At 37.6% G+C, this 20,478-nt stretch overlaps 1 protein-coding gene across 2 annotated transcripts; it reads right to left on the reverse strand.

Moving 5' to 3' along the window:
* Positions 1 to 848: 848 nt before the first annotated feature.
* Positions 849 to 19,154, reverse strand: MAP9 (microtubule associated protein 9). Of its 2 annotated transcripts, XM_062642350.1 has the most exons (13): positions 19,068 to 19,154; positions 17,979 to 18,075; positions 15,851 to 16,279; positions 13,501 to 13,718; positions 13,010 to 13,121; positions 10,747 to 10,997; positions 10,003 to 10,061; positions 9,313 to 9,478; positions 8,072 to 8,161; positions 7,235 to 7,396; positions 6,645 to 6,790; positions 5,233 to 5,365; positions 849 to 1,059 (listed from the first exon to the last, which is right to left on the reverse strand). In XM_062642350.1, exons 1-13 carry the CDS (start codon positions 19,116 to 19,118, stop codon positions 949 to 951), a joined length of 2,025 nt encoding a protein of 674 aa, XP_062498334.1. In that variant the 5' UTR covers positions 19,119 to 19,154; the 3' UTR covers positions 849 to 948. The 2 variants fall into 2 exon arrangements, with proteins under 2 accessions (XP_062498334.1, XP_062458096.1); XM_062602112.1 differs by lacking the exons at positions 13,010 to 13,121; positions 13,501 to 13,718.
* Positions 19,155 to 20,478: the final 1,324 nt, after the last annotated feature.

The following is a 20,478-nucleotide window of genomic DNA, read 5'->3' on the forward strand; positions in this document are numbered from 1 at the left end:
GAGGCTGTCAGTCTAAACAGGAGCAAGATTCTCATTTGAGAAAATACATTTATAATTTATAGACTAAGTTTTCGTCTTGGCAATGTTGGTTTTGTTTTGTTTGTTTGTTTGTGGTTTTTGTTTTGCTCTTTTTTTAAGAATACACACTTGAGGAGCAAATCTGATCTGAAGTGATTATTAAAATTCAAATAGAAAATACAAACGTAAGTAACAGCTTGAGTTTAGACAGCAAGCAAACAAGAGATTTGAAGATCTCTAAAGACACATAGTCTTGCCTTTTTTTTTCAAAATAGTGAGGCAAATAGCCAAGAAAAAATAAAAAAAAAAGGAAGGAATTTTAATAATTTCCTACAGCAACTAGCTCATTAGCAATCATGAAAATGTGCTTGGGAAGGATTTACTTGATCATGTATAAACACCCACAGAAGCCTTTAAATTAAGTTCCAAAAAAAAAAAAATATCAATGTCTAAGGTCACCACATGAGAGTACCACTGTTTTGCCCTTGCAGTTCTCATGTAAGGTTTTGCATGAACTGCAAAACATGCCTCTGAAACTGCTGTTTCCTGCAGGAAGCAGGAAATCTATGGAAGATCTGACTTGGCAGGGGGTTTGGAATTAGGTGATCTTAAGTTCCTTTCCAAGCCAACCTTTACTATCCTATGATTCTATGGTATTAACAGCTACAGTCTTAGTCCCGGATCATTTTACATTATATGCATTCCATATTGTAGCATCACATGGCTGACTGGATCTGTCCCCATGAAATCCTGTTTCTGCTTGATGCAGTTTTAATTTATATTTCACAATGTAACAATCTAAAAAGAAAGGATGCAACATCTATAACAGATTCAGTGAAAATCAGCTCTTATTGAAATAATGACTACCATTGTCAGAACATTGTGGATCATCTTTTCTCATAGAAGTCAATAGACAGCTCAGTAATTCTTTTAATATGTGACTTTGCCAGGTGGATTCCAGCGAGAAGGCACTCCGTACCCACGAAGAGCCTGCAACTTCTTTTGCTTCTTCTCAAGCTGCTCTCTCATCTCTACCTTTTCCTGAGAACAAAAAAAAAAAAAGTGTCAAAAAACCACAAACCAAACCCAAACAAAGTCCCCACCCAAAAAAGCCAACAGAAAAGTTACAATTATTGTTATACCTTTCTTCTGTGAAAAGAAAAGTTAACATGCAATGCAGATTTACCTTTTGGAGCTTAGTGCACCCCTTTCAGGGACTCAGTCACACATTGCAAACAAGAGGCTGCACATTCGATGTCATTTACAATTAAAGTTCCTGCCTCAAGGATGGGCTGACTTTGAGCACTCTAAGCAAAAAGTCCAACAGAAAGCCTAGTGGATTAGGTACTGTATTTGTCTTGTATATAATTAGTCTCAATCACCTATTTTTGCTAAAAGGATACCTAAATCACAATGCTAAATATGTTGTTCACATGCAATGAGAACACTGATACATCTTTGTAACATTCTGTACTTATTAAATCATGCTTCCTATGTACTAGAGCAAATTGGGAATTAAAAAATTTAATTATAAACAAGTATCTATCTAACCTATAAACTGCAAGGTTGTGATGATATTTTCTATTGTTCCAGTGATGGGCAATTAGCATGCTGAAGGATTGGCAAGATACTTACAATATTCTTTTTGTGCCTGAATGACTAATGATTTTCAAAAGACATGTCATTCAAAAAATAAATAGCAATTATTTATATTATTTTTGAATTTTTATGTTGTTCTGTTCTATATAAAATAAGCATTGTTTTTATGCTTATTTTATATAGATGACTGCCATTTCATAATTGTGAGGACAGCAGCTAAGGGTGCATCTGCACTGGAGTGTTAGTTCTTCATGGGTGCAAGTGTTTTTTTGTATTGCACCTGCAGGTTTGTGCTGCATGCTTGAGCAGACCACTTAACTGACTTAAAGCAATTTCTCTCTTGGTGGAACCAAGGCTGACATTATGGACCAGAGCACAGTACCCCATTTGACATGCAGCTGGCTTTCTGGCACACGAACAGTGCATTCATTCCTAGGACTAAGAACTGGCATACGCATTATTGGTAGTAAAGATGTAATAAAGGCTTAAGATCATTAATTGTACCAAATCCAACCTTGGTCCCTTCCTCTTTTGCAGCCTATCAGCCAGTATTTTGAAGCATTCTAAAAGTTTCGCATTTACACATGTATGAAACTGTACTGCAGTGTAAGTCCTGCTCTTTCAAGATAGCAGTAAGACAAATGGCAGTCTTACATAACTCATGATCCTAGACCTTATTCCCTTATTCTCTGCTTTCAACAGAGCTCTAGGCTTATTCTCTGCCTTCAATACAAACAAAACTTTATGTTCTAGTCCTAGCTATAGTTGACATTTTCACAAGACACAACTGATAAAATCTTCCCTAAAATAATAAATGTTATTTGAACTAAAAGGAGAAGAAATGATAAAAGATTAAATCAATAACTATAGCTTGTCATACGCTACATCAACTTTATTGTACAGCTTGATTTCTCTGTGGAAGTTTCCTACTCAATAGCCTAGTAAGATGAACACATTTTTCACTTACATAATTCTGGGAAGATCACATTCTTTAGCAGTACGACTACCATGTAATAACTGAATTTTAGATAGGACAGAAGACTTACAACGTTTAAAAGGAGTAACAATAACGGCCTTATTTCTAACATACTGCAATGCCAGGAGATTAAAATTCCAATATATAAAGTATTTTCAGATAGATCTTATTAAATCATATGAAATGAATAACGCACGTCAGCTGTTTCTAACCCAGAAAAGCAACAAATCCGTAAGATTCACCTAGTACATCATTTCATGATGTTTTTAAGCAGCTTTAGAATGCCAAAAATAGGTGCTGAGCATGCTCAACCTCAAGGTAAAATTTCAAACTTCTAGGGCATTTAAACGTACTACATTGATCTTCAAGAATTATTTGAAAGCAGCCTTACTTTTCATCAACTTATACTAGGTTAATGTTTGCCACATGGAATGGAGAACATATTACATCTAGGATACTCACTCTTCTCTACATAAAACAGGTATCAAGATTACTGTCTCAGGAATAATGGAAACTAAACTGATCTGTCATTATAAACTTCCTACATGTTCCTCTCCACGTTCTACTCCTCAGAACAGGAGTGGACTTTAGTATTATGCATTAAGTAAAAAACGATCATTTAACAAGCAAAATATCTAAATTAGCTTGAAGACTACTTGGTGAGCAGCAAGAGGCAAATACTATGAAAGAAACAAATAAACCAGAAGCTTAAATTTCCTTCGCAGTACTAAAGTATCTCAGCTCAAGATTATCCTTTTTATCTTAGTATTTAACAAGTGTTAATAGCCTTTTTCAGGGCATTTATTTTCATGCTTAAAAAGTAATCTTCTCTATGCACTTATGTTATCAAACATTCACAAAATGACCTCTAAAAGTGTAAGTAACAAAATTTCCATTATCATAAAAGCAGAATGTTACTTATATTTTAGAAAAACTACAAGGAGATTTTTATGTCAGTTTTACCCATGCATTATAGTCAACACCTGGTTCAGGAAAGCTGAGGATGAATTTACACATGTATTTCTGTTACTTGTCAATGAAAACATAGTAGAATACTTCCCACCATATTACCCCTATTCTATTTCCCTTCAGACAAAATCCTCTTATTTGACGTAATGCACTTAAAAGGCTTCCACAATTCTGCCCTCTCAGATTTGATGCTTGTTTATCTACCTGTAGGCAGATATCATCCTAGTTCCCTTGATAATACATTGGGACTTCATGGGCATTTCTCTCCTGCAGTTCACTGAAGGTGTGTATTTTCTCTATTACTGTACAAAGTGAGATAATATTCTGGCCAAACACAATACAGACCTATTGTCTGATATGCTTTCTCAAATAAAAGTGTTTTAGCTGCAAAAGCTGGCACAGTTTCTGAAAGCAAAAATGTGAAGACCAGGAATGAGACACATCAATCAACACTTGCACATAGACACTGAAAGTGAGACAATTTCAGATGTTCCTCTGCCAACCAATTCAGTACCTATCATATCCTCCAACACCTGCTTATTTTTTGAACTCTATGTCTTAAGTAGGCACCTGTACATCCTCTAGTCATTCCTCCAACTAGTAAAACTTTTATTAATAATCTCATGGAAGTGATGACCTCATGAATTTATACACTATTTGGATAGGGGAGCATGTGCCAGGCAGCACATTACATTCCCCCCAAAAAGATAATTCTTTTACCTTCATACAGAGTCCAAGACTGCAAAGAAGTCAGATGCACAGTGAGAGGTAACTTCATGCTTTGGTACAACTACACTAATTCAGGATAGTCTGAGTAAGTGGAGCATACTGGGACAGAGCGTTAGCTACTGAAAGGATAGCAACTCCTTCTTGGTAACCAGGAAGAAATAATCTAAGATTATTATTTAATTATTTGTCAAAACTGAGCTGGAAATCACTTGACAACGAAGACCAAACAAAACACATCTTTCTAATGATTACAGAAATCAGAGGTGTTATGACAGGGAAACAGGTCGAAGAAGATCTTAAAGGACTTAAACCTAAGACTAAAAAGGTTTGAAAATAGAAGGGAAAACATGCAGGTTCTTGCTGTTTTATGTAACTGAATGTTAAGGACCTTAAACCAGCTGCGTTATTGTTAGGACTTGAGTACTAGGTTAGTTCTCTGCTTAAGAACTGTGATCAAAGTACACTGCTGCAGGAAAAATATAGCTGGGAGCACCAGAATTCCACCCTGTCTAGTAAATGGATATGCTCATTACAAGTGCCTTCATCAATTTTAAGGTATACAAGTCTCCACTTTAAATGCTTCTTTGAATATATATGCACACTGTTGCTGCTGGTGATGCTGCTTGGGTTTGCAGGGATGGCTGGCCCCTCAGAGATGGTTGCTCCTGACATGGAATGTCAAAAAATTAAGACTAATTGTAAAATGCAAAACACTATGACACGTAGGTAGGCAGAATATGTTTTCTTGCATGCTAAATATCAAGCCCACCATATTTTACCAATTTTGCTTCAGAAATTTGGGGAACTACCTATGTAATGCTGCCATCATCTGGCCTCACTCATAACAGCTCGAAAAAACATTAGCATAGCAATACTTCAGTGTTCACACTCATTAATTCATTAAGCTTTCTAGTTTTGACAAAGTGAAAAGAAAAATATACCAGCCATTTTTCATATTCCTCCATAGCTTTTTTGTTTTTTTCTTCCTTCTTCGCCTGTTGAATTTCCTGCTTTCTTCTCTCTCGGATTTTTTCTGCTTTCTTCTGTTTTATATATTCTTCCTTTTTTTCATTCCTGTATAATGACAGGGAATAACAGGAGATCATCATGTAACAGAATAAATGATGCATCTGTGACTGATTAACTAAATTAAGTCAAAAGAGATATTTTACACATTTGATAAAAGATCAAGAATATATATTTACAATCTTGAAAGTACATCTTTATATATTACCAAGGTATACATGAACCTACTATTCTAGCATGTTATCAGCTTTTCTGTACTACTCTCACTCTTATTTGGTATCATATAAAAAAAACAGACTTAAAACTTCAGTGAACAATAGTAAGTTGCACATATTCTACAAAAACTCTTTGTCTTGTAAAACAAAGAATTGCTCCAGCAAACACATCTCATTTGCTTCTGAATATATCTACATTCACACTTTTTATTCCACAGAACTCTTACATAAAGATTTACCTTCCTTCCTATGGCTTGGTAATGAAGCATGAGACTAATCAGACGACAAATTATAGAATCACAGAATCATAGAATGGTTTGGGTTAGAAGGGACCTCAGAGATCATGCAGTTCCATCCACCCGGCCTGGCCTTGAACACTGCCAGGGATGGGGCATCCACAACTTCTCTGGGAAACCTGTTCCAGTGTCTTGCCCCCCTCATAGTAAAGACTTTTTTCCTAGTATCTAATCTGAATCTACCCTCTTTCAGTTTAAAACCATTCTCCCTTGTCCTATCACTTCAGCTTTCCTGTAGGCACACTTTAGGAATTTGACGGCTCCTCTAAGGTCTCCCCAGAGCCTTCTCTACTCCAGGCTGGGCTGAACAAGACCAACTCTCTCAGCCTGTCTCCATAGGAAAGGTACTCCAGCCCTCTGATCATCTTTGTAGCCTCCTCTGGACTCCCCCGAGCAGGTCCGCTTCCCTCTTTTTCTTGGGTCCCCAGAGCTGGACACAGTACTCCACAGCTGGGGTCTCACAAGAGCAGAGGGGCAGAATCACCTGAAACAGACCAGGACAGTGTTGACCGTCTGGGCCTTGAGCACGAACTGTCAGCTCATGCTGAGCTTCTCATAAACCACTCAATGAATATTACTTCTCAGTTGCAGTATCTCTGCTTAGTCAGTAGCCTTCTGGGGAGGAAAGCACTGAAGTTACTAAACTGAAAGAAGCTTGTTCTCATTGTTACACTTGTTCTCCATTGGGACTGAAGATTGTGATCCCAAGCATGTCACTGTCTCTCAACTAAAAGCACACCGAGCACTCACAGACCTGTTGCATTTATAAACAAAGATGTGGAAACTATGATATTCCAAACCCCAGTGGAGTAGTACCATTTTTCAACTGCTGACTTGCTGTCTCTCTTCTTCTCTGCAACCAGCTCCTCTTCTTTCTTCTTCTTTCTTGATTCAGACTGTTTTTCCTTTCTGCTTTGTTCTCTTAAATATTCCATTTTTTTTTCTTTCCATTTTTCAAATGCCTGAAGAAAACTACAGATTCATTAGAAATCTTATCCCTCACCTTTTTGTCAGTACTTCATTTGCTTTTTCTGAATTATTATTTTTTTCTAATTTCTGCATATTCCAATTTTGGAATATTTGTTTGTAGCATTGCTCAGAAATGGGTATCACTGTATCTAAAAGAATAAATTATTTTTTCCCAGTTCACTGCCAGTGTATTCATATGGAGTTTATTTTATGTTCAATCAGTCAAACAGTAATATGGAAAAAAATGTCTGTTCGGGTGCAAAGGTTAACATTACATACTTCCAACAGAACAGAATCTAATGAGCTTTCTTAAAATACTACTATGTTTGGATTTTAGAATCTAGGTTGTTTCTATCTCTTACTGGATTAGTCAAAATTATTCTCAACAATCTCCTGAACCATATCCGATACTCATTCATGTACATATTTCACATCACCTTCTGTGCTGCTTCACTTTTATCCTTATTCTGCTCTGCCGCTTCATTTTTCTTAAGTTCCTCAAGCTTCTTTTTTTCCCTTAACTCCTTTGCTTCTCTCACTTTCTTCCTTTTCCATGCTTCAAAAGATGCAATTGCTTCCTCTCTTTTAACAGCTTCTTTCTAGAATGAAAATAAGTGTACATTTAAATGCAGTTAAATATAAAACTATAATTGAAATAGTATGCTTTAAACTCATTATCAAATGTAGGATGAGATAGAGTGATACAGAAATGGAAGATGATTTGCAGACAACATTCCAAGTAATACTCAGTATTAAATGTTAACTACACAGAGTGCTCATTTTTAACTTAATCGAGACAAACTATTCCTGCAAAATATGTGTAGAAGAATATGTAATACATGTTAAATGCTTAGAAGTGAAACATCATAAATACTTAAAAGCCAAATCTAAGAATTTTGTATGGTACTAATCAAAATAGAGTCTTCCATAGATAATCATCTCTTGAGACAGGGAGCACATACATTTTCTAACATAGGACAAATTTAATGACAAATTAAAACTTAACACCTCAAGGGTTGCACCTCCCAAGGTAAACAAACCTGAAAATTACAAAGCACACTTCTAACATACCTTATGAAAATGTGTAGGGAAGCATCAGTCACACACACTTTACAGCAACCATAAGTAGGACACACCATTTTGACTCACCTCATGCTATTTAGAAAAAACAGGATGCCTTAGAATAGCAGTGATGTAATTAGGCATAAAGCACAGGTAAGCATACTTCAAAGAACTATAGTTTGTCAACTTCTTAAACAAGAATGTAAACAAACCTTTTCAATATTGTTCCTTAGATTTTCAGCTTTCTCCTTTTCAATCCTCTTTGATTCCCGTAGGAAGTGCTTTTTCATTTCCAACCAATTCTGTGAGAATCATTTAGAAGAGTTTTATACTTTTGAAATCTTTTAAAGCTATAACTAAAAAAGTTCTGTTAAAACAACCAAATGTTATTAGAGTAGCACCAATATAATGACCACCAAAATTACTCTAAATTCTTCCATGTGCTACTTAAATATCTACTCCATTTGGAAGACCAAGCTGTGATCACATAAACATTGTGATCAAAAAAGTCTAAGGTTCTAAAACTATGGCTGTAAAATACAAAAAAGCTTAAGGATCTTTAAGAAAAAAACCTTTTAAAAAATCTCTTAAAAAACTACAAAAAATGTAAGCATTAAAAAAAAAAGAAAGAATGGAATAAGGATTCTCATCACTTGGTATATTGAACATTGTTTACATTTACTGTCGCTATAATTGTCTACCTATAATTAAGAGAATAAAATCCAACTGTGAAAAGAGACACTTCAAGTATCCATAAAGTGTTATGAGCTATCAGACTTAAATTTTCAAGTTTTAACTAAATATTTGGTAGGCTGCTTAGAGATGCAAGTGTCCTAAATTAAGCCTACTTTAACTTTAAAAATAATGGAGACAATGTAAGTATGGATTTGAGGTTTGAAATTTTGTTCCAGAACAATAACCAGTATTCTAAACACATACAAATATGAACAGCATCTGTAAATAAAAGTAAATAAATCTCACACAGATTAGTAGCAAAAATCTGTTGGAACCCACGAACTAATCTTTATGAAATTCTACACGCAATCCACATAGATTAATCCTTCTGGTGAGAATACTAGACTAGACACTTTTCCTGAATGCCAACTTAATAGAACATAGCAGGAAAAGAAACTTGAAGCTACACACTTATCTATGTTTAGGAAGAAGCAGAAATAAAGAAAAATAATATATATGTCTAGAAATAGTCTGACAGAATAAATTGTGAAACATGGTATGTCCCTCATAGCTAGCTTTTTAGTCCATATTTGACAACAATGCATAGCCAACAGAATAAAAGGATTATTATACCTGTAAGCATATGCAAAGAATATACTGAGAAATACTGATCTCCAGGAAATAGGAGGTGTTGACTCCTATAACAGGGCCTTTATATGCATAGTTTTGTTTGTTGGTTGTTTTGTTCATTTCTTATTTGTTTGGTTTTATGATCTACCTGAAAAACAGCTGCTCGTAAACTATCTGCTTTGTTAAATTCTGTACTGTTCTTCTGCACATGTTTATCCTCCAACACCTTTAATGATCCCATATACTGAGATGAAACAGGTGTAGCTGATGGAACAGCTTTCACTTTTTTCTTCAAGTGTGCAGAACACAGAGACCTATAAAAATACCAAGACACACATATTATCGACTTTTCCATTTACTGTAGCTGATACCAAGGTGTCTTCCTTTTATCTCAGTGTGTATTAAAAGTTACTGTGATTGTCTCTACATGCACTTGGCTGGGCATAGGGGAAAGAGGAAGAAGCCCATTTTCTCCTGAGGGCTTTATTATTCCCAAAACAAGCCACTACTCAACATATCCAGCCAAAGAAAGTTTAAAACTCCCTTGCTCATTTACCTACAAACCAGCTTAAAACCTGTAAAGACATCACGAACTAGATGCACTGGTGGAGCTAGTAGACCACACTCATTACAGACACTGGCAAAAGACTTGGAATCTGATCTGGTACAACCCTGACCACGGGTTAGAATAGCAGGCCACATCCACTAAACTTTTTACCTGTTTAGTTGTCAGCAGTGAAGACAATGCTGACAGAAAACAAGAATGAAGAAGCATTGTCAGGGCAGTTACATGCACCTCACACTCTGCGGAGTCTGATACATAGCACCTTTCTCTTACCTGTCAGATAAAGAAGCTTTCCTGACTTGTAGAACACTCTCTTTTGTTTCACTTAGTTTCTAAGAAACACAGAGGAAAAGTAAAATTATAGTTATGTAACAGAACCAGACCAGGATTAAACAGATTTCTACAATCTAACAATGCTGGGAGGGAATTAGACTCAATGATCCCTATGTGTCCCTTCCAACTCAAAACATTCTGTGATCATATGATGTTAGAAGAATAGGCAAGAAAACCACTTTAATATAGATAGGGCACAGTACAGGGTAAGAAATTAAAAAAAAAAAAAAAAAAAAAGAAGTTTCCCTGTTATTATATCAACACTTTTAACCATTTTTAATACTTAACTTTAACAGTTATCTACATATTTTCTTTCCTATGATAAAGTGCTTTGCATCTTATCCATTATTCAAGTCACGCCATGGATTCCATTCTCTGCCAACATACACTGCCCATTTCAATTCTTCTAACCTGACAACAGCGATTTGATGTTTTCATTTGGATAAGGTTATTTCTTAAGATTAGCAAACACATTTATTTGATTTAAATTATTTGTGTAAAAGGTATTTCCTACAGCTTCCTTAAAACTACACAGAATTTCTCAGAGCCTCCATTCTAGAAGCCAGAGATAAATTATCAGCTTTACAGAGGTCTGCACATTTAAGGTACCAACAGTAACTTTACTTTTCATTGTGCTTCTAGGACATTGTTCTAAACAATGGTAAAAATGCATATGAATAATACCTTGATACAGTCCTCTGAAATGTTCTTTGCCTCCCCATGCTCAGATTGATCATTTACCGATACCTCCTGTATTGTATCAGTTACTACTTGCCCCTCCACTGTTTTCACCTTTTCATCTGAACTATCTTCTGCTGACTTCTCTAATTTCTTTGTTTCCTCATTTACTGTGTTCATCATTGCTTTTGTCACAGCAGAGGATTTTCTATTATTGTTCTTCAGTTTCAAGTCACTGGCGTTGATCTGATCTTGATCTAACAGGAAAAAAGTATTGAAAAGACACATTAACAAGAATTTTGTTGTTTCCAAGTATTGTTATTTCTGTACTAAAACCATCACTTTCTGAAACTTATTACAAAATTTGATATAATTTTTTTTTCTGTATACTTCTTTCTAAGAACTATATGGACTGTTAAGAAGAGTATTCATTTGTATTGTATATACATGTAAGACTGGAGTAGCGACTGAAGTTTTAACAAACATTCTGGAACGTGGGAGCACGTCAAAGGCAAAACTTCCCATCTGCCTTACCACCCAAACATGGTTCTAATGGAAAAAACAAAAGCAAGAGCCATTGCAACCACAGCAAGAGTTCTTCTGACATCTAGCAAACTACTAATGAAGTTTCTACAACAACTTGGGTCACAAAAACTGCTTTCATTGTGTGGTGTTTTTCAGGGGTACGGGACACACAGGGAAACAATGGAAAGATCCTGTGGTGGGGATTTAAACAAAACATCACCTCAAATTAAATGTATGCCTAAGTGGTGAACTTGTCATTTATGAAACACTTTATTAATAATACTTAAAACCCCCTTTTTATCAGATCTGCATCAATGCAAAGATTTAAATTTGCAAAACAATTCAGACACAAACCAGAAAAGGCCATGGTAAACTCCAAATTACAGTCTTCTACAATCTTTAGATGGAATTCTCAAAAGAAATACGAATTGTGGATTAAGAGATTAACTCCAAGTTACCTGAAGAAAGGAGTATCAGTGCTGACAATCTAAAAAAATTAACCTAGATTTACAATGATGAGGGTAAGTTCTAGGTGACAAGGAGGATTCTGAATTTATATGAATCATTTTCTATTATGTGTTGATATGTAAACTTTCATTTACTTTACACTTACTAGATAGTAAAACTCTATGTAAACTGTTGGCATCAGAAACTGTACAACTCTAATTAAGCCGCAACATGTAGCACACAGGGCACTGGTGACAGCAGATTTACTATGAGCACTATACAGGATAAACTTCACACACAAGTCAGTTTGGCTTTGTTTGCAAAATGGATACAAAATACCAACCTTCCGTTAGCTGAGAAATGCCACATGAAACTTGCATGTATTATTATTGTAGTTACTTTCTTGACAGTTCAAGCTATACAAGTTTGATCAGTCTTCTGGGAATTCTTACACCTGCACACTTCAGCATCATACTTAAGCAATTTTTTCCAATCCCTTTTCCTCTACCTTTGTTAAAGTCTCTGTATCATTGTTGTTTCTATGTCCTCCTTTGTCCTGACACCACCACCTTTATTATTCTCTTTCTCTTATGCTGTCCCTGCATGTGGAGAATCTACCCATTCCAGTACAGTGATGGGTAAAAAGGTTTCTAAAAGCCCATTCCAGTGGTTTTCAACCTGTGACCACATATTTTTTGTAACCAGTCTGAAAAAAAGGGGGCTAAGAAAGGTAAAGGCAATGGATACTGTTGAGAAGCCTACAGATCTGATATTTCTTAAAGGATCTGCACACCCCTAAGAACTGTTAGTAATTCACAAATCAAAAGAAAAAAAAAAAAAGGGCAAAAAATCCCACAACTCAGTTTATATTAAACTTTGTGGGAAAAGTGAAAGAAGAAATGAAAGGTCTACCCTAGTCACGTTGACTGCAAGAGGAAATCAAATGACTTAAGCCTCAAAGATGCTTATAATCAATGATGCATACCCTTGACATAAGTCAAAGTACAAAATCTAAATTCTCCAACTTTAATCTCTTCTTTCTATTCCTGGGATGCCTCTAAGACCAAATCTCTCAGTACCTTGCATGATACTGTATTTGAACATATCTGCAAGGAGGCTAGGCCAGGCCATTCTCAAAATCAGAAAAGAAGACACAAGGGCATGAGAAAGATACTGCAAGGGAGTAGAACGGAAATTAAGAATGCTGCTGATTTTAAGATTGCTTGTATTGTACCATTAGATATTACTAAGGTATAAATGGTTAACAAATATCTCGTTGTACGTATCTAGGCTCTACCTTTTACAGGTGGTGCTTCTCCACACATCAGGAAATCGGAGTCTCCAAATCTTTCATTTGGGGAAGTAAAATTAATGGAATATGATGGTAAAATACTTTCTAGGCATGGACCCTGAGATCAGAAAGTGACAGACATATAAGTGAGCAAATCATAGCACATCAGTATAATTTAACTTGACTTTATAATACTTTGACAGAATGCGTGTCAGAACTCTCTAGGAGAAGTATAAATCTTATTTTATATTTGTAGAAATACATGCACAATCAGCACATATGGCTGCAAACCATCACAAAATCCTGTTTCTAGTTAGAAATAAAAACAATGATATTCTTTTATCTGGCCCTCAAAAGAATGCTACTGGCAAAGACATTTTTTCCCACTCCTTTTTTTTTGTTCTATTTTTCTCCCTGAAAGTTTTGTCATCTAAATGAAACTTAGTTTCTCAAGTTTTCAATGCAGATGGCAAATATCAACACATATACTCTCTTACTTCAGCACCAGGGTTTTTAGCAAGCAGTTTTTTCTTGGATGTGGCTTGGGCATTCTTAGCAGTTAGGGATGACGATGCCGAAAATGAAGAAAATTCTTTTCTAGAAGTTATTTTTCCTTCTGTCCTATTTTCCACAGGACTACTTTTTCTCAACATACTTCGTCGTTGAGGTGATGGTCTCGAACAGGTATCTAATGAAGGAATGCTGACATCCTCAGCTGAAAATAAACATTACAGTTTCAGTTATGTCTAGTTAAAGACATTTTAGTCTGGAACACTACTATGTCAAGACAGATTCAACTATTTTCAGTTAAATGAGCTATTTAAATAATAGCACAGCTTTCTTAACACAGTGAGGCCATATACAAACATCTATATAAAGAGTTACAGCCACTTTTTCACAAAGTTTAATGAAAGTTTTACAGCTTCTAATATAATCTCTACATAGACAATCTATGAACTTATTTTTTCCATTTATCATTATCTCTGTACATATTGAAACTACACTTAAGGGCTTATCTGCAATTAAGAGAGAGAGAGACAGAGTCTTCATAAATCTAGAAGAGAGCATATTTAATACAGCTCTGTTGTAAGAAACCCTTTCTGCAATTCTGCTTCTCCAGTTATCTACTAGTGAAGGTACAAAGGGAAGACTGCTTCACTTGTTCCGCATGGTGCAGAACAGAGCAACCTAGGTAGGAGGAGACATCATTAAGAAGTGCAGCTGAAGAGGAGGGCTTGCATTGTGTTTCTAGCTTCTTCAATGACATCTCTGCTCCCTGCCTAAGGCTGTCAGCCACTGGGCAGCAGAACCACCATGCAAACATTTCTCACAGATTTCTGTCCTCTGGCTTCTCACCTTCCTCCTGCTTAGCAATCCTACCTTTTTCACGTTTTCTTCCCCCTGGCCCACTACCAACAAAATTAGGCCATATAACCTTTCTACCTGCCTTTTTCTTTATGCATGCTGATCCACATAGAAACACTTATCTAGTTCCACGCATTGACACATAAGCATTTCTTACTAAGTCCCTAGTTCATGCAATTCTATCACAGGAAATGAGAGAATCATCAGACCCATCCAGCAGTCACCTGAGTAATGTCTATGTAATTAGTGTAAAGTTAAGAGAGCTAAGAAAACACAATGTTCCTGCAAGTGCACCAACAGTTTTTCCATACAGTAAATCACAAGAAAAATCAAAGCAGCAGAAAAAGCTGATTAATCTCTGGATAATCACCTCCTCTGTTGGCCTGAGATCAATTTATCTAATACAGGAAAATTTGCAACGGTTGACTACTGATGATGATATGCTAGTACCACTGTACTACTTAAGATTCACATGAAGAAAAGGATTACGTCTTCTGCCAGTCTAAAACTACACAAGCATACCGGTAAGGAAAGTCATCTGCCTTGCTGCACAGTCACATACCCAGCCCTTTGGTGCCATCATGTGGAATGAAAAAAAGGAGCTGACATCACTAATCATGCTCTATCAATTTCAAAGTTGTAATCTTCCATCACAGGTAATGACAGTCATAAATTTTTCTCAACATCAAACAGAATGAATTCTTCTCATGTTAGGAAGTAGATAAAAAATATGAAGTCCTTTGATATTTGAAATTTGTAAAAGTATATAAAGTCAGTTATCAGAAAGTTTCTGTTTTCATATTAAAAATTAATCAGCTATTCCTATAATGAAACACTAAAGTTCAGTTTTTTAATATATTTGACTATATCAAAAGTGGCTCAGTAACTTCAAAATAAAAGAACATTTGAAGTTTTAATTTTGTGACGATGAGAAGTCTATCATTCATAAATGTTTTGGTTGCAGCTCATTTTCTGGATTCTGTTACATTACAGCTCTGTGATGTCTCAGCATCACAATTTCAACATTGTATTTGTGAACACTGCAGTCCAACTTCACTGGCCCTAGAGAAGGGATGCCTGTTTAAGGACCTTTCCATTAAAGGGTACATATATGCTGTGGATACTGTGCGAATCTGTGCTATGCACACACAGAGATGGCAACCCTGTAGCCCTCCCACACCTTCCATGGACATAGGCTGATGAAGAGCTGGACCCAAAGTAGCACCCAAAACAACTGTTTTTCATCTCCTGAAAGGAAAAGGAAATAAGAACCTCCTGCTATTTGGCCCACGTTGGGTTCAGTTTAGCCTCTGGAAGCTGGAGGATAGCAAAACATGTATTTTTAGAAGAATATTGAATAAATTTCCTGCAAGCCAAAGCAGCTGATACTTAACACAGAAAATAAGCCAAGTTATAACACTTTAAAATATTGTAATATGGCTAAGCAAATAAGAGCAACAACATTCAAATGTTTCTATTCACCTGATGCTGAGGCATTTCTTGGTTTGTGCACCCGTGGCTTTGGTATTGGTATTTTTCTCTCCTGATTTCTTTTCTTTTGCAGTTTATGAATAGGCAAGTCATTGCAGTGGTCACTTTCATTATTATCATGCCGTACTTCTTCAGCAGCTGAACACTCTTCATTATTTTTTCCGTCATCACTCCCATTTTGAATCTTCAAACATTCTTCTTCACCATCTTTTCTGTCATCCTGTATGTTTTCACTCTCTAAAAGTGTTATTTGCTGAAGCTTCTTTCCATGAAAGGATAAAGAGAAGTCATCAACAGCTTCATTTTCCAAATCTGCTGCCTTTTGTGAAGCATCATCATCTGAGAGAGGACTCTCAACAGCAACTGATTTCTTAGTGCTTTCATCACTTGAATAACTTTCATTAAGTTCTTCCCCAACACCTGAAAATAACACATTATCAACTTCCACTTGAGACAAGTGTAAAAAATGGGACACAAACTGTATCTTCTATAACTGAAAAATATTTTTCATATAATATTCTCCTGACTTAAGTCTCTGAGCATTTCTCTTTCTCTACCTCTGACCTCTGCAAAGCCACCAAGCTAGATACTTATTCTACTTCCTTTCCTGTCATCTATTTCCATGGACCCAATCCAAATAAAATACTTGAAATATTCACTGGTTAATTCTTATCTGTTATGCAGTTCAAATCCTTTCTAAAAAACTAGGTCTCCAATGCCATAAGTGGAAGCAAGTCAGCAACCACAAAACTAGGCATGTTTGGTTACCAGAATCCAACCTCCATTCAATCCACTTCTACTGAAAGAATAACAATTCTTTCTAATAGAAAGAATTCTATTCTCTTCACTTCTGTCCCATCTGAAATCTACCAGAAGATACTCAAAGGAGGTATTTGCTCTAATGCTAAGGTTCATGTGTTTAACAAAAATATTTTTATCTTTGTGTAGCCTGCTATTTTTACGTGACAATTTCAGAGCTCAAATGCTTGAGGAAGACAACAAAAAGCGTCATGATAGTGTAACACAGTTAATGCAGGAGGAGCTTTTTTTCTAAATCTTGTTAGCAAAGGCAAATCAAAGCATCTCACAAACTTTTAAAAGATGTTTCAGATGTGAATGAAAAATGAGACACAAAGGAAGTCCTTTGAAAAAGCACAGGTTGAGACAGTTTGGCTTGTTCAGCCTGGGGAAGAGAAGGTTCCAGGGAAACCTTAGACCTTCTAATACCTAAAGAGGGCCTACAAGAAATCTAGAGAGGGACTTTTTACAAGGGCATGTAGCGATAGGACTAAGGGAAATAACTTTAAAATAAAAGAGGGCAGATTTAGATTAGATATTAGGAAGAAATTCTTTACTGTGCGGGTGATGAGGCACTGGAACAGATTGCCCAGAGAAGCTGTGGATGCCCCATCCCTGGAAGTGATCAAGGCCAGGTTGGATGGGGCTCTGAGCAACCTGTCCTAGTGGAAGGTGTCCCTGCCCATGGTAGTGGGTTTGGAACTACATAATCTTTGAGGACCCTTTCAATCCAAACTATTCTATGACTCTGAAAAATACATTATGGTATTTAAGACCCATATTTCCCTTAATATGCTCCACCACATGAGGAGGAAGAAGAGACATTTGACCAATCTCCTTAGACTAAACATAAATATTATCAAATGTCAAATGCATCCTGTCCCAAGAAAAACAGCCAGATCCTGGCTAGTGTACACTGCCAGGCAAGCATACCAGCATGCTCTGCAGTGTGTCCTGCAGCCCTTATTTCCTGATTGTCCAGACTGGGAAAACAGTAAGACAACACAGCTTTCTCTCTGCCCATGTACATTTTCATTCACAATGCTATGTGCTACTGTCCCATCCAGGTGTAAACAGTATGCCTAGGAAGTAAAACTGGCCACCGCAACTGTGGGAAACAGCTTCTGTTCTAGGAGGTTGGCACCACCACTGATGCCACTAGGAGTTCTGCTCCTAACTTGGAAGAGAAGGACTAAAGGATTTAGAAGTTGTTAGAACACAAAATCTTGTACAATGAAATCTACTGACTCACAAAGATTGTCTGTTACCTAGTAATTAGTTAAGAAAGGGAAGAACAACAAGGAAGAATATTTTGTCTTACCATTTAGCACATTATCTTTGTCACTCTCAAAGTCATCTGAGTACTCAGCTGCTTTCTCTCTTGCTGCATGTGCAGTAATTGCTTTTTGTAGCTCATCCTAAAATGGTTTCACAAATAACTCTTACATAAAAGGGAAAACTCACTTCTTTAAGATCAGCATCAATTCCTTCCTCCCACACACACATAAGACTAATCTATTTAACTGTAAGTTATTGTGAAGGGTAAGTAAAATACACTATTTTCAATCTATCATCATTCCCCAAACTTTCCTTTGTTTTATATATATATATGTGTGTGTGTGTACAAAATCCATGCATTAAATTTGTATTTCTTTGCCATAAGAAACATATCTTGCATATCCCTTTTCCATTTTTGGCAATAATTATGTATCACCATTTGACACCTCTTCCCTTTTCATTGGTTTTGCTAGGCAAGAGCAGCACAACAAAAATGCCTGCACAGCCACCAGTGACAGGGAGGGTGATCAGGGACCTCTTTGTTCAGTGTTGCAGGACAAGAACCTGAAGCAGGTGGCAGCTCGGAAACAATGGAAGAACCACTGGTATTCTGGACTCCTTGCTGCAGGACATCGTGGACACAGCACATATATATGGGTTATCAATGCAACTAGCCTTACTTACAGCTTAAAAATACACTAAGAAAGGAATCTGAGCTGATTCAAGACTGAGTCACACACCACTGAAGGCCTTAGGGCAGGTTTTTTGACATGCCTCTTACGCCGTTCCTGAGGCACCTGCTGTCAGCCGCTGCTGGTCCTTTAGCCAGACATGTTTGCAGGACCATGAAGAACTGGGAAGTCAAGCTGTCCACATCCCATAGCTACTGGCTCCTGGGTCATGCACAGGGGGCAGCTTCCGGTGTCCGCACACAAGGACACCGGCTGCCCAGTTTTCATTTTGATTTGCTAAACCTGCTTTTCTCTGCGTGTTGTCTTTTAACAGCGAATGGCTGTATTCGCAGTCGCAGAAACCCCCTGGCAGCCAATCGCCACCGCCGCCGCTTCCCGGCCCCACCGGCCGCGCTCCCCGTCAGCGGCCTGTCACCGCCCCCGGCCCCCCCCCCGCTCACCTGCACCGCGCCTCGGCCCGACGACCGACGACCGCTTCCTGCCCTCGACATGGCGGCGTCCCCGCCGGCCGGCCGGCCCTACGAGAGGCACTGCCCCCGGCGGCGCTGCCTGTCGCCTAGCAACGGCGCCGAGCGACCGAACAAAGGGCGGGCCAGCGGCGGCCCGGGACCGGCTGGCGGAACGCTCCGCCTTCGCGCCGGGGCTGCAGGTGGGGTGGCACCCGCGGTGCTGTAACTGCGAGGTTTAGATCGCTGAGCGGCGGGCCAGGCCTTCGGGACCTCTGTTCTCTGTGACCGCCGGCGCAGACGTTAAGGGCAGTGGAGGACAGACATGTCTGTGCATCAGAACTGAGGCCTTCTGCCACCACTGGGCAACTTTCTTACCTGGGCCCAAGTCACCTCACCCGTGCTTTGGGCAAACCAGCTGTGGTCCACAGGGTTTATTATTTCTGCCCATACCCTGCATACAGCACACATACCTGCTCCCGCAAGGTACAGACATACCTGTGTGCCACCACAGGCATATTGTTGTGGCAGAAGACGCTCTTCCAATGGGGTTAACTGTCCAAAATGTCCTTCTTTGGATTTAAATCTTAGGTTAAAATTTTAAATGTTAGAGATTAAGGAGTGACAATGTAATTCACCTGGTGCTTGTACCTCCTAATACTCCAGTTTATATTTCCCCCAGTGGTGGTTGGCAACACACGTGTGGAGCTCACTAGCCTCTGGCTGGCCAGACACTTCACCAAGCAGCACGTGTCCTTGGCTGTCCCCAAGCTTGTCTGTCTTCATATGAGCAGTGATGGGGAGACCAAACTGCAGAATGATCTGGGAATATTGATCTCATTCATCAAAAGAAAACCGTTGACGTCAGGACTACATACAAATACACACTTCTATTCTTCCTCCAGTTTAAATGCTTCTGATTGCTCCTTTACTAAAATAAGACATGGTCCAGTTGTTTTAGTGCTAATAAAGGACTTCTAGCATGCTTTCTGTACTGGTGTTATATTTGCATGTATTAATCTTCCTCCAAACACATTACATTTTCACATATTGTGCAGAAGAAAATGTCTCTGACAGAAACATGGAGCAAATATGTAGGACAGAGCCTTAGGACTTGCCTCTTGTTTATTTATGTTGTGTTACATTGTAAAAACAGTGCAGTTATGCAAAGACCTCAACACATTTAGGGAGAAAGAGGACCCAAGTTCTAACAGATAACGTTGGATTTAAACTAACAACCGTGAATGATTAATTGATATTTATGTATCATCCATGAGTAGCTAGCTGCTTTGTTTACCTATATTTATGACCAACTAATGCTTGATCTGCTGATTTTTCATGGCATTTGTTGAGAGTTATGCTTGCTGCACAATTTTTTGTCCTCTATTCAGCCTTAATTTTGCAT

Source organism: Pezoporus occidentalis, unplaced genomic scaffold (assembly GCF_034315485.1).
Source record: "Pezoporus occidentalis ecotype Australia unplaced genomic scaffold, CSIRO_AGI_Poc_V1 ctg1, whole genome shotgun sequence".
NCBI classification, from domain to species: Eukaryota; Metazoa; Chordata; class Aves; order Psittaciformes; family Psittacidae; genus Pezoporus; species Pezoporus occidentalis.

Excerpts from the sequence above, each read along its gene's own strand:
- MAP9 (XM_062642350.1), bottom strand. The coding sequence starts at position 19,118 with ATGTCGAGGGCAGGAAGCGGTCGTCGGTCGTCGGGCCGAGGCGCGGTG. Across the intron at positions 8,162-9,312 it reads TACGAGCAGCTGTTTTTCAG|AATTGGTTGGAAATGAAAAA; the intron begins GTAGATCATAAA and ends TGATTCTCACAG. Across the intron at positions 7,397-8,071 it reads TAAGGAACAATATTGAAAAG|AAAGAAGCTGTTAAAAGAGA; the intron begins GTTTGTTTACAT and ends TTTTCATTCTAG.